This window comes from Ceratotherium simum, chromosome 1, assembly GCF_057802395.1.
Source record: "Ceratotherium simum simum isolate JZ-2026a chromosome 1, ASM5780239v1, whole genome shotgun sequence".
Classification (NCBI taxonomy): domain Eukaryota; kingdom Metazoa; phylum Chordata; class Mammalia; order Perissodactyla; family Rhinocerotidae; genus Ceratotherium; species Ceratotherium simum.
This window is the reverse complement of record NC_141900.1, coordinates 25,441,426-25,456,520: the sequence shown is the minus strand read 5'-3', so window position 1 is coordinate 25,456,520 and position 15,095 is coordinate 25,441,426. Positions and strand designations below refer to the sequence as shown.

At 35.9% G+C, this 15,095-nt stretch overlaps 1 protein-coding gene across 5 annotated transcripts in view; it reads right to left on the bottom strand.

Annotated features, from left to right (window-relative positions):
• Positions 1–15,095, bottom strand: part of CD36 (CD36 molecule (CD36 blood group)) — an 83,649-nt gene that overhangs the window by 17,429 nt on the left and 51,125 nt on the right. For all 5 annotated transcript variants that reach the window (XM_087444203.1, XM_087444110.1, XM_087444172.1 and 2 more), the window contains 5 exons: positions 10,021–10,181; positions 5,574–5,721; positions 4,937–5,116; positions 3,620–3,711; positions 1,565–1,611 (listed from right to left, as the gene is read on the bottom strand). In XM_087444203.1, the coding sequence (XP_087300329.1) occupies positions 1,565–1,611; positions 3,620–3,711; positions 4,937–5,116; positions 5,574–5,721; positions 10,021–10,181 (628 nt within the window). The remainder of the gene's footprint in view (positions 1–1,564; positions 1,612–3,619; positions 3,712–4,936; positions 5,117–5,573; positions 5,722–10,020; positions 10,182–15,095) is intronic.

The window sequence follows — 15,095 nt, the reverse complement described above, 5'->3', positions numbered from 1 at the left end:
ACCAACAATTACCACGGGCCATGACCACTAGATAGCTGATATTAGCATCAAATATATATCAATATTCAATATATTGATCAAATATATATCAATATTTTCACTTAATGTCTCTTCAAACTTATTTGGAGAGGGTAGAGGAGGCACTTGAAGTCATGATGAAAACACATTGGAACATTTTCTGTCATAAGTCTCTTTTCTCTAGTGCCCTAACCAAGAATCTCTCTCACAGATCGCATCAGAGTCCCCTGCCCTGTCCAACGTACCTCTGTTCCTAGTTTATTTTACTGCTATTTTCCTCTTAGATACTTTTAACTTCATGCCCATGTATTTATATTATTGTCATTAATTAATCCTCTACCTGCTCTTTTAAAATTTCTCTACTTCTTAGCTTTGGACAGAATTGTTTAATGATTTTTTTTCTTAAATTCATAAAGAATCCTTTAGTATTTAGGAGAAGCACAGTATCTTTCTCTGAAGTATTATGCTTATGCAATTATTAGAGTTAGTCGTATCGGGACACTTGACAACTTATTTGGAGAAATGCTTTCCTTAGAAAGGAATTTCTTCACCCACTCCCATGGCTCAAAGCACTTCAAAGCAAACACAACAGTTTTTGCTGTTTTTTCCTATAACAGAGAGATAACAAAGTTAAATAAACATGCAAAACTCAACAATACCTTTGGAAAAGGAAACATCCCCTGTGTTTCCTTTTTATTGTCTTTTGCATAACTTTGCATTAACTTTCTTCATCTTTGTTGTGTTGTTTTCCTACAGGGCATTGCCCCACCAGCTTTGTAAACACCATGCTTCTGCCTCTGCTGCTTAGTCCTTGAAAGCTCACCTCTGACTTTGATTACCTCATGGTATTCGACTCCCACTGCTTTTTAAAATCTTAATTCTTAAACTAATAGGCATGTGTGTCCTTTCCTTTTCTTCAGGGAGAATAAGAAGTCAGATCTAACCATGCTGTAAGTTCCTAGTGCTTTCTTTTTTCCCCCATTCTAATTCAGAATGTCCATTTTGCATAAATTTTTTATAGTTAGTAGACATCTAACCTTGCTTTTTGTTGTTGTTCTTTTCTCTCTCATTCTGACCATCCTATTCAAAGTAGATCGCTCTGCCTTGCAATGTCACTGACCCTGCCTCAGCTTGAAACCCCACTTGGAAATATGTTTTATCTTGATTTTTTAATTCTTTCAATTTAAAATTTTTATCTGTACAGTATTTCAAAAGATGTGAATAGTAACTACTTCTCTAATTTTTTTTAACCCCTTACTTCCATTGCTAGGAAGGCACTTCATTAAGTAAAGTTTTTACAAAGCAAACGTTTTCCTAGTAATGCAGCAAAGGCTAATCCTTGATGGTTAATCTTCACCAATCCCGTCACATTAGACAAGTATTTACTAAGCCTGTATGTGAACAGAGACTCTGAACTATGTTGTGGGGGTACAACGATAGGCAAGTGCATACCCCCCACCTCAGAACACTGTAGGTATGGTGGTAGGTTTGTGGGAGAGAGGGAGGTGGTTCATTGGGATTATTACCACAAAACGGATGCCCTTACCTGTGCCATTAATCATGTCACAATAGCTTGACCAATAGGAGAGATTCCTTGGAAATAAAAAGAAAGAAAATGAAGAAATATTCTCAAGAGTGCCTTTCTCACATTACTTTGTCTATTATGATTCAATATTTCTGCTAAAATAATAAAGATTATACATGTCAAATGCTAAATTTAAGAAATGTTCTAAATCATTCGGTCTATATTTCATTTGAAGCTTTCATTCATCTTGCTGAGATAAATTAAGTGCCTGATACCATTAAGTGGCCAGATTATAAAAACAAAAACTGCCAAATGTTGTTAATTAGAAACAACTTGGGACAGACACAGTTCTTTGAGAAGAAAATTGAGAAACAGTTATCAGAAGTGTAGATCTCTACTTAGGAGAGAATTTTTTTCCAATGGGAGAAATGAATTATTTGGTAGTATGTTGAGTGTTCAAACTGAATAGGAGGAAAATATTAAGTAATTGATGGAAGCTCAGTATGAGGGAGAAGAGGAGAGCGGGGAGAAGGAAAGAAAGAGAAGCAGATGCTTGATCAATAGAGATTGGAAACATAGATAATTTATACATTTTCCCCCTTTTAACTCTTACATGAGCTGGCTTTAAAGTAGGACAAAGTTTATTAGTTTATACCCTGGTGTCTAGATAGTATATATGTATATATATCTGAAAGCAATATAAAACAATAGTAGTAATAGTTTCTCTGCATCTTCAGCCACTTTTTGGTGATGGAAAAACTGTTTTTCCCGTTCCTAACATACCATCCAATGAGATGTCAACACAAGCTGATGCTTCGTTCTTAAACAGAATAAGCTGTTCTTCACTCTCAGTGTTGCACTGATCAATTAAATTAATCTTATCATAATCTTAAACCGATGTGAAATTCTTACTCCAATTAGGAGCACTTAGCAATGCTCCTCAAAACCTCTCTATAATGTTGAAATAGAGGAAATGCTCATGTTTCTCATTATACAAATAGTGATGTGACTTCCCCTGAAATGAGCACTTAGAAGTGTTTGTTTTCCTCCACTAGACTTTTCTATAAAAATCTGTGTCTATGGACTCTGTAGAAAAAAAATTACTACACTAGTGAATATTTAACTGCTGTATACAATTTTAGATCGGGACTCAGTTGGAGGCAATGGTTACTTATATTAATACAAACATTTTATCTCTTCTGATTTTGATTATTCTTTTCCAGAAAATAACTGGTCTAAACCATATTTATTAACTTTGAGGAGAAGAAAAGGCAGCTTCCCTCCTGATATTTATTGGGATTCTTCTTATGGTACACCTATATTAAATTATGTATCCTCCAGATGAATAGGCAGGAGCTAGGAAAAGAAAGAAAATCATGGCCATATGAACATATCTCATTCTATTACTACTTCAAAGGGGGCATGCTATTTATTTTCAAGTTTAATATGTAAATTTTAGAACTGTACATGAAATACTAATTCCATTTTTTGCATTGATATAGGTTTAAAAAAGCTGAGTTATCAATATAGAAAATTATTTCAAGAAATTTTTGAAAGGGAAATCATGAAAGTGTTTGCCTGGATTCATTACACTTCCATCTTTATAAACACATTAAGTCATGTCACTAGAATGAAGAATTTTTATTTGACATGCTGAAATAAAAAAACAGTAAACTATATGTTTCTACCTGCTAGATGATCAGCTGATGTATTGATTTTCTTCCTTTTCATTTGTGGTTATCTAATTGTGCGGGTGCACTGTAATGCTGATTATGCAGCAGAGATGGAAACAATCCCCTTGGATTTCTTTATGCAGGAGAACCTGTGCATAAAGTAAACCAAACCCTAAAGCAGGGCTGATATTCAGCGGCCATGCACTGGTGTGACCAGTTGTCACAACTAAAGGGTTAACACCTGGCAGAACAAGAGATTCCAGGTCTGAGGTACAAGCAGGTCTGTTCCATAGGTTGGCGCCTGTGCCTTACCAGTTGTTGAATGAATACCACTCCTGCCTTAGGGTACCCTAGTAACACACATACACATACACATACACACACCCTTTACCTGGATACTTACTTGCTACCTTTATAAGTGTCAATTATGGCAACTTTGCTTATGTTGTCTTTTCCGGTGAAAACTTGATAAACTCCATCTGCAGTATTGTTGTACTGAAAAGATATGTACAAGAAAAAATGACTTCTAGAATAAGCCGTATCTTCTAAATTATTAAATATGTAATTAAATCACTTGCACACTTCTCAAACACTGGGTTTTCATAATTATTTTATATGGTTTGAAATATATATGCAATAAAGTTTTAAAATTATTAGTTGTTAACATTTTAAAAAGATAGACTATAACAGTGCCTAGAAATAAGTTCTAGAAGATGTAACAAAGGAAGAAAACAGGTATCAGAAGTTGAATGAGGCAATTCTGATCACTCCTATTATATTGAAATGAGAGAATATTGAACAAAATCTATGACAACAGGGGTAGATTTTTAGAGGTATTCTAAATGTTATGATCTTTAATAAGTGGTTACTGAAAATTAGGTATAAAAAAATTAAAAACAGAATTAGCCAAGAAAAGAGTTACAAATATTTGAGTTGAAAAATAATAACTGAATCTCTGCTTCTTTAGGGCTTTCTGCATTCATATTTAATTGAAAAATAACTAATCGTAAACACCGTCTACAAGTAAAATTACAACAATGGACTGGAGAATATGACTTATATTACATATAGTGTCAAGTGAAATTATAGTCAAAATTGCAATTCAATAGTCAGCTTGTCCTATTTATAATTCAAAACATTAAGCTACAACTAAGTACATCACCAAGTTCACATTTTCCTGAATCTCCAAACTGCCATGTCACGACATTTGTGGACCACTACAAGTTCTTATTAACAAACTCCACTAAAATACTACATTGATGATTTATCAATCTCGTTGGCTGCAAATTTAGGCTAACTTTTAAATTTACTTGGAAACAAATTTGTAAGGGGTTTAAAGAAGGAGGAATGATAGAATGAATCTATTTAACACAAATAAAAATTGGTATTAAACTTGATTTTTTGAGAAGGGAAATCAAAACCGAAAGTAGTGTTCTAGCCTTACTGGCTTACGACCTAATTTTAGACAAATTGTGTATTTATCAAAGAGTGGAAACCTGATTAAATGTCAGCTTCTTAAATTTAATTGTTAAATTCAGATAAGTAAATTTTCCCAACTAGGAAAGCTGAAGCCATGTGAGATAGGGACTTTTAAAAAATTAGTATATACCCAGATCAGAAAGAGGGTTAACACACTAAATTATAAAATTACGAATTGCCAATGCCATTATGTTTATCCAATTAAAGTATAACAATATCGACACTTATATTTGATACTCACAGGATAAAACACACCAACTGTGGTAGGCACAGGGTACGGAACCAAACTCAAGAATGGATCCTTATAGCCCCACAAAAGTTCTTTCAATGTTCTGGTTTGAAACATAGAAGATTTTGACTTTTTGATAAGTGAGTTGAGTATCACTTGAACAAATGGATTTTCATAGAGTTGAGCTGCAGCCTACAAAAAGAAAAAACAATCCCTGTTTAACACCAATTGCAATACCAAATTTTTAACAAATAAACTGAGTAAATACTAGAGTTAAGTGTAATCAAAAAATTTTTTAACTGTATCTTTAAAAATTACTGCCAGATCTTGCCAGAACTAAAAGTGTAATTTATCTAATCCCTAGATGATTACATTTCTCTGCCTCAGTATCCCTCACAAGAAGAAAACATTCAAAGTTAAGTCCAACTTTTTTTCAATGATACCCTTTAAGTGGTCTTCTAATTCAGTTGATTTGTACATGATTTTGTCGTCTTTCCAAATGACCATAACTCCATTTAAAATAATGACATAGGAACACATTTTTATAAAATGACAAATATTACCTAATGATATAGTTCTAATCATGAGATCAATCATAGTAGATTATAAAGTATTTCAAAACAAATAATTTTGTTGTTTATCTACTCACTGCTACAGCCAGATTGAGAACAGTGAAAGTGTCATTCTCTGTTCCAACTGATAATGAAGGTTCAAAGATAGCACCATTGGGCTGTACAAAAGAGACGGTGAGGTTCTCAAAGTCGTGGGTTATGTTTTCCTTGGCTAGATAACGAACTCTGAAAAATAGAAGTAAATAAAACTCAAAATAATTGTCTCAAGTGGACATTAGGTCTCAAATGCCATTCATTCATGCAACAAGTAATTTTTGAGTACATAGAATGTCAGAAATTATGCTAAACAATTGGAATAAAATGATAAATAAGCCAATGCTGGGTGTCTAGCAAATTAGAGAAGGGGGTCTTAAGTTTGCATAGCAGGGGAGATGTCATATATGTCATTATGGGAGGTTACACAGAGTCTGTGGGAAAACACAGAACAGATATCAATCCAGGCTTGGGATGGTCACGGCAGGCGTCAGGATCAAGACACATTTTGGTGGCAATTCCACATAAGTGGTCTGAATGACAACTAGAAGTTTAGTTAGGTGAACCAGGTAGAAAGTAGATGTATAAGATAAGAAGAAACAACACAGTGTATGTTTAGAAACGCAACTGGTTGAATTTGGTTGGATTACAGAGTGAAAGTAAGGAGAGTGGTGGAAAATAAAGCCCCTGAAATGAGCAAGATCTCAAATATAAAAGAGTTGCATTCCATACTCAAATGTGTAGCCTTTATCCTGAGGGTAAGGAGGGGACAGAGACAGAGAGGTTTAAGCAGAAGAACATTAACTGTTGTATATGAGAAAGAATGCTCAAAGTACATAGCCTATCCAGCACTGGCTTTTCCACATTTTCCAGTTCTTTAATGTGAATTAAAGATAACTAATGGAATATAATTCCCATTTTACAGACCAACTCCCCTCCACTTGTCCCTCGCATATTGAATACTTATTAGTTTTAAGCTCCTGGCTCTAACGCCACTAGGTTGCGAAAGTACCAAACTACTTTTTAGGAATGTGGTGAAGGGTGATGATTACAGGGAAAAATCTTTTGTGAGTACAAGATATTCACGGAGATGAAATCAGGTGTACACCGTTCATTGCACTATCATATATTTGAATGTCTATTATGTAAAGTGAGGAGATAACTAAGGCAAAAAGTGAAAAAACATGGGACTGAAATGTAAAAAAAATCCACACATTTCACAAGGGTATGATAAAAATGTAAATTCCTGTAGGGGAGGGACTCTGAGGGTTTTATACCCCAAGCCCAGGGCCTAACACGGTGAGTTCTCGATAAATGTTTTTTGAATGAATAAATTAGTTAATAGCCAACATTCTTTTAAAAGGGTATTCACACTCAGCTAAAAAGATTTTTTTAATATAATTTTATTAAAACTTTATTATTTATTCTTCTTGGAGTACTGTAGACATACAAAGAATATAAAAATCTGAAACAGCACACAGGACAGTCTATTATTAGTCAATTACTATTTCTCTCAGATAATTATATTTTAAAATTATATTACATGTTATTCACATTTAAAATTTAAGTATTTTAAATTTCAGGAACATTTGTGTATATATAAAATAATTGAAATAATAGCAAAATAATTGTGATCCAAATTCCAGAGCTTACTTAAGTGGTACTTACAACATTTTACCAGTAGATGGCACTCACTAAGAGAAAAATCCTTTAAACTGAGGCCTGTGTTTAGAATGTACTTTCTTTTTTTTTTTTTGTGAGGGAGATCAGCCCTGAGCTAACATCCGTGCTAATCCTCCTCTTTTTGCTGAGGAAGACCGGCTCTGAGCTAACATCTATTGCCAATCCTCCTCCTTTTTTTTCTTCCCCAAAGCCCCAGTAGATAGTTGTATGTCATAGTTGCACATCCTTCTAGTTGCTGTATGTGGGATGCGGCCTCAGCATGGCCGGAGAAGCAGCGCGTCGGTGTGCGCCCGGGACCAAACCCAGGCCGCCAGTAGCGGAGCGCACGCACTTAACCGCTAAGCCACGGGGCCTGCCCCTAGAATGTACTTTTAAAAAGACAACATAATCACTCAATTTTTTTGCTTAAAAATAAGAACGTACACAGGTTTTAGAAAGTGTTGATTAATAAGTTCAAAGGGAAGAATTTGCCTTAGATTTTTCCCAAGATTACTTTCTCTGTACTCCTGCCAAAGCAAAGTAACTTAAAAAAAAAAATAAGATTTCTGTTGGATCTGAGAATATTCTGAAGGAATTACTGAGTCTTCACAGAGATGGTGCAAGTTGGAATATATAGAATTAAGATCTCAATCCAGGCAATGTCACGCTTCGACCCATGTCATACCTTATCAATCACACTTCCACTGAACACAGTTTAGCAGCCATCAGCCAAATAAGCCTGTGATTCTGTTTGAGGAGGAACATCCTCCAACACTTCCAGCTTCCACTGGATTCAGGGTGTAATTCATGGGGAGGCAGGGTCACTTCAACTCATGGAAGATTCTCAAACTATTAACTTTTTCTGAAAGGTAACTAGCTGTTTCTCATTATCGAAGGCTTCTGAGCAGACACTAATGACTCCATTTTGGTGACATCATGAGACAAGGTGACCCCTAGTTGATCAGAAATCCCTTTAACATTGTTCTACAAATAGGACTTTATCATTTATAAACTTTAGCTGCAAATCCAACTTCTCATCTCCAACCCTCCCCTCGTTGCCTCTCCAAGTCAATCAGATATAACTAATCCATCCCCCTTTTGTTCCTTAGAGAGAGATGCTAAAGCCTCTAAGAATAAATATATGTTAGCTGTCACCCATCGGAGCAGGACTAGGACTAGGCTCAATATTATGTTTAGATTTCCCCATATCCTAAGTAATATCTTTACAAGTAAAAAAAATAAATAATCCCCCCAAACAAAAAATAAAACAGAAAACATGCTAAGTTCTCAAGTTCTAATTACTATTCTCTTTCCTCACATGTATTCAGTTCACTCCGGTCATGATTTTTAAACAATTATGCTTAGGTTCTCATGAGGTCACATGTGAATTCCAGATTTTCATAGGTGCACATCAGAGCTATGACAAGATATTCATATAGGCTTTTGATAATAACATAAGAACTATAAGACCATGAAAAAATAAAAATATTTTCCAGGGTAAGATTATTTTTTTGCAACAACGAAGACCAAGTCTTCCTTGATGGGGGTGTGAGTAGTCACGACGTGGGCATAGACAGGAGACTTGGGGTCATTGCTGGGACAGAGAAGGCCCCAAGGCCCCCTGCAGCTTTTAGATCACGCTTGATGGCAGCAGGCACTACCTCTCACAAATTACCATTATTTCATTATATTTTGAGAGTGAGTTGTCAATCTAGAAGCATATTAATTCATGGAGAGGAAATAAATTATAGAATTCTAGACTAAAACAGATAAGATACTAAAACTATGAATCATAAGAAATTATTACAAAATGAAATTTTGTAATGAGAATTAATGACGGTGTATAACTAGTTGTAATTATCCTTGAGGGAAAGTCATACATTTGTATAACAAAGGATACAGCAGGACTTACTATGTTCCCATATGGATGTCATAAATATAGTCCAAATCCTTGGTTAAAGTGTTTTTAGCACCTCAATCTCTCCTTTTCTTACTTTGATAGTTGGAAAAGACACATGATCTATACTTTAAATAGGAGAAAATGTATACAAAAATCTAGGAGTTACCAGTTCCTAGGTTTGTGTGAACATGGACCAATCACTTCACACACCTTGGTGCCAGTTTTTTGAAGTTACAAAATGAAAAGTTCTGGTTAATCATTTCCCCCCAGTTCTCATTGTCTAAGATTCTATTCAAAAGGGTATTAAACTATTAGGGTCTGTAGGATAAAGGTATAGCATATTCAGTCTCAGTATAGGAGAAAACACAAGAATGAAATTGCTGAATAGATATAAACACCCATATGACCTGGAGATTAGTTTGTAAAACTCACTGCTGAGTCCAGCCCAAGAGTCTCTGATTCATCTGGTCTGGGGTGTGGTCTGAGAATGTGCATTTCTACCAAGTTCCCAGGTGGTGCTGATGCTGCTGGTCCGGGAACCATACTTTGAGAACCACTGATACACGTATACATCCAATTTTAGGATTTTAAAATACTCTGGTATTTAAAATTCTGATAGATTTTTTTTTCTAGTCAGCATGGATATTTCAGAGTTGTTGAGTACAAATGCCACAAGTGTAAAAATCTGTAACTTAAATGTAGGGCAGTTATTTGATGCTGGTAAATTTATAATAAAATCTGTATTTCTTAGAATCATTAAATACTTAGATTAGGATTCTATATAGGCAGAAACAGAATATTTCAATATATATTACTGGCAAGAAAATAATACGTACATTTCAACACAATGGCATTTGTCAAGTGGAAGCCTTTCCAGAAATACCTACGGTCAAGGAAGGAGTGCCACTGATTTGTGGGGACTCACCCACCTGTACGTGTAGGGACCTCTTTGCTTGAGCTTAATTTTGCCACCATTGACTGTCACTTCCTGTGGATTTTGCACATCAAAGATCCAAAATTGTCTGTAAACTTCTGTTCCTGTTTTAACCCAATTCTTAAAAGCAATTGTACCTTCTTCAAGGACAACTTCCTATGAAAAAGAAAACAAGTTTGGGTTATTTCTCTGCAGTAAGTATGGGCACTTCTGGGAGTTTGTAACCTTTTGTTAGCCAATGAAAGGACCAAGCTAAGTACCTTGTTCATGAGAACCTTCACAACCTAGCTACGCACTTGCAACAGAAATGTTCTCAACAAATTATAGCAACCTCTTTTGGTTAACCTTTCACGAAGAGAATCAATGTGTAATAACGCAGACGTCTGCAGATTTTAAGGCCAACCACTGGCAAGCTTAGGGCGACCCTATGACAATATAACAACAGTTAGTGACACAATTTATTAAGCAAATTTTATTGAAGCTGTTCCAAAAAGTTCTTATCAGTGAACATTAACTTCTCTTCTGCCCTCAGTGAGATGGATTAATAATGCAAAACAGAAAAATCTAGTGGCAGTGGAAGCTTTCTCCTTTTCTTCCAAAGTTGCAGATAATCACTTAACGTTTATTAAATTAAGAAAACAAACACTTATGGATGAAAACACAAATTTTGACTTCTTCCCTTCAAAATCCTGCTCAATATGGCTTCCCTAACTCTCAAGATATTTGCAGCAACCCAATAGCACTTATTTCCAAGAATAGTACATATTTCCAAAAATCACTTGATTACGGCTGTTGCAGGACAACAGTACCCATCGACATGACTGGCAACTTGAGGGTAATTATTAAAATGTCCTCAACATCTTCCTACGCATGGAGTATGTAGACACGAAGGTCGAAAATATATTGTCCCATTTCTCAAGGATCTTATAAAGTACTAAGAGACAGAGTCATATATAGCTGATTTTAATCTACGAGTTAGATTCCTTTACCCTACCCCACCCTGACCAAGTATTTGTGAATACTTCTTTGAAAAGTATTTCACAGAATATTAGCCTAAAGAGACCCATGAATGTGGGAACAATTTGACCTACCTGTTTCCTTCACCTGGAAGTGTCAATGTCTAATTCATTATGTTACTACTTTTTAAATAAAAGGATGAAATAAGGAAGTTGTCCTATTATTCTTTTGTGGAATCCATTAAAAATTGTTGATGTCCCTTGTAGTGAAGATAAACAAGTAGAAAAAATACTAGCGACAGAATCAGAAAACCCTACATTAGAAAGCTGTTTCCTTGCTCTAGGAGCCGTGGGACTGAATAGAGAGTCACCAAATCCCTGGGGGCCAGTTTCGTTATCTGTAAAGTGAAGGCATTATCACAGATGCTTTCCCAGTTTCTTTCCATGGCCATCACGCTCTGAGTGGGAAGTCTATGAAGATGTAGTAACCAGAGGAAAGAAAGGTGATTCTGTAGCAGACAGCATTTCCAATGAAATACCTTGGGAAGAATGCCCAGGAAAGAAAGCTCCAACCTGCCACAGTGTGTTAGAGGAAGAGGAAGACACGTATTTCACAGAAAGGAGCCTAAAGGGACCCAGGAATTCAGGGACAATCTGCCCTATTTGTTTCCGTCACCTGGAAGCATCAGTTCATAGAACGATGGATTGGGAAAGGACACCGAACACTCTCACGTTGTCTAGTGGAGCACTGAGGCTCTGAGGAAACAGGTGGCTGGCTCCAGGGTAACGCAGGCAGATAGCAGCAGCATCCTGATCAGAACTCCCGTCTCTGACCCTCAGACCAGTCCTCTTTTACACTATGCTATTACATCTTTTTTTTTCCTGTCACCTCTGTACTTAGCTGGTAGAAGTCAAATTAAATTTCATATCTTCGGGATACTTGACTTATTGCTTAATGCAGAGAATAAGAGAATTCCTTAGAGAAGAACAGAGCACCAAGCTAAAACACTGTTACAAAACTCTGTGCTGTTGCAACGCATTTACCCTGGCACGTTGGAGCCGCTAAAGTGATGTTAGAGCCTATTACTTTCTACAACCAATTGTCCTTGAAAAACTTGTTTATTTGCTCTTAAAAAGTCTTATTTCCGGGCCGGCCCCGTGGCGTAGCAGTTAAGTGCGCGCGCTCCGCTGCTGGCGGCCCGGGTTCGGATCCCGGGCGTGCACCGACGCACTGCTTGTCAGGCCATGCTGTGGCAGCGTCCCACATAAAGTGGAGGAAGATGGGCACGGATGTTAGCTCAGGGCCAGTCTTCCTCAGCAAAAAAGAGGAGGATTGGCACGGAATGTTAGCTCAGGGCTGATCTTCCTCACCAAAAAAAAAAAAAAAGTCTTATTTCCATACTAACAAGCCCAATATTAAGACAAAATCGCATATAGATAGTTAAAGTGTTATGTCTATTCTTCTAAATGTAAAGGCGTTTAATAGGATGCTAAAGCTGAAACCTGTATAGAAGCTGAACGCTACCCATTTCAAGAGACTTTATGAGGGGAAAACACACACCAACATACACACATACATGTGATTACTCTCACACTTTAATAATCTCAAGGAAAATACAATATCAATTGTTTATCATGTATTTCTCAAGGCACATTTTATTTCAGTTCTTAATGAAAGGAACTCAATAAATGCTTACAGAATTGAAAAAGGATTGTACTAGAATGTGCTTGGCAGGACAGAAAACCTCCTTACCTCTAATGTGTGTGCTTTTAATAGCGAAAGACTTTGTAAGTGTATCATGCCTTTCCTCTAAAGGCCATCAATCATTTTGCCTTATTTGTTGATCTGGAGATATTTTAAAAAATGAGAAAGTTGAAACACAGAGTTGACTTGTATGTGTTGAATAATAAACTGTTAGGGTCATCATCTAACCTCATCCATTTTTTTCAGAGGTAGAAATGGGTCCTGGAGAAAACAGATGCCCGATTCAATGTTTTATGACAATTTAGTAGTAGATAATGGAGAAATCAGGTCTTTTCACTCCAATCTTGTGTATCTTCTGTAACACCACAATTTGTTTAGAGACAAAGAGAAAAATACTGAAGCAGTCAAATAGGAATGCATTTCTTCTGATCCTAATGCTATTATATGTAGTATTAGAAAATTTTATAGCCACTTCTTGAGTACCAAGACTAAATGTCACAAGTTCCTCTAATTCTAAAAAGGAGCAAAAGATTTTATGTCCTTTGTGAATTTAAAAGGCCTTGATTTTAAATTGGATTTGGACTATCCAGCCTATTTTGCAAATCTTCCACTAAATTTGAAGTACAAAGCTGATAATTATGTGCACAGAAAAAGTAATATAATTTAAGATCCTCTCCCTTGGCTAATGTGTACCTCAGTATCTGTCCCTGACTTTAAGTATACAGACTATCCAGCCCCAGTAATGACTGGGTCCCAACCTGATGACTCTCACATGACATGGTCTCCAGCTGGGTTTAAAGCCATTGACCTTGAAACTTCTATTTTGCTACACTAATTCGAAAGCAGATATTTGTGAGAGTAATATCTTCTGTTCACCTCACTTGATTACTGCTGTTGCAGGACAACAGAACTCATCAACACGACTGGCAACTTGAGTGTAATTATTAAAATACCCTTGACATCTTCCTATGCATGGAGTATGTAGAGTACGAACGTAGAAAATATATTGTCCCATTTCTCAAGGATCTGATAAAGTACTACGAGACAGAATCATATATAGCAGATTTTAATCTATGAGTTAGAGTCCCTTATCCTACCCTACCCTGACCAAGTATAGAGGCTTCCTCTCTCAAAGCTTAGAGTGGCATGGTTAACAATGAAACTAGATGCTATGAATTTGATCCTCAGCTTGGTCACGTGCTAACCATTTAATCTTAGGCAGGTTATTTAATTTCTTTGTACCTCAGTTGCCTTATCTGTAAAATGGGGATAATATTAATAACATTAGGTTGAACCAAATGAAATTAGTATTTTTGAAAGTCAACGGGCCGGCCCCGTGGCTTAGCAGTTAAGTGCGCATGCTCCGCTGCTGGCGGCCCAGGTTCGGATCCCGGGCATGCACCGACGCACCGCTTCTCCGGCCATGCCGAGGCCGCGTCCCACATACAGCAGCTGGGAGGATGTGCAGCTATGACATACTATCTACTGGGGCTTTGGGGGAAAAATAAATAAATAAATAAAATTATTAAAAAAAAAAAGAAAGTCAAAATAAGTTGAATATGGTTTAATTAAATATTTATCCTCACAGGTGGTTATAAGGATTAATAAATGTGAACACTTAGAACAGTGTTAGCACATAGCAAGCATTCAATGAATGTTAACTATTATTATTATACAAATCCTATCCACCCTTTAGAGGGAGAATTCTAATATCATTTCCCCCCCAGACTGCTTTAACTGCTTCATTCATAGTATTGCTGTCTAACTCAGTCATGCGGCAATAACTCATGTAATATCCTGTGACATTTCTTTTTCTGCTATTTAATCACTTTTACACCATATCTCTCCAGTGAAATCAGAACTTCCTTAAAAAGCAGAAACATACTGAAAGTAGTCTTCATTCTCCCTGCTCACTACCACAACTTGTTCTATTTAGGACCAGAAAAAGTGGCTTTAGGCTCAGATTATCAAGTCATTGATTAAAATCCAGAATTAAATTTGCTGAAACAGATTGGATTTAATATGTTTCTGAAACTCAGGAAATTAGCCTCTAAGAATTAATGTAAGAACCTGAAATGGGATATTTGTATTTGGCATGAAAAGTAAACTATGTTGATATTAAATTGGGCTGGAGAAAGAAAATTACACAGGCTTACCTGCTATTTCTTGAAACATTGTTTTTAAGTGATTTTATTATTGGAGTTAATATGCAAATATGTTATTTATTTAATATAATTTATTTTAAAACTTCTATTTTAACTTAAAATTTGTTTTGGATTGTTTCATGTTCTCATATATTGTCATTAAATTTAAAACAAATTCTACCATCTTTAACAACTAATACTTCAGGCATTTCTTTTTGAGCTTTTTAGAGACTATAAAAATGTATAAATTATTTTATCATATCTG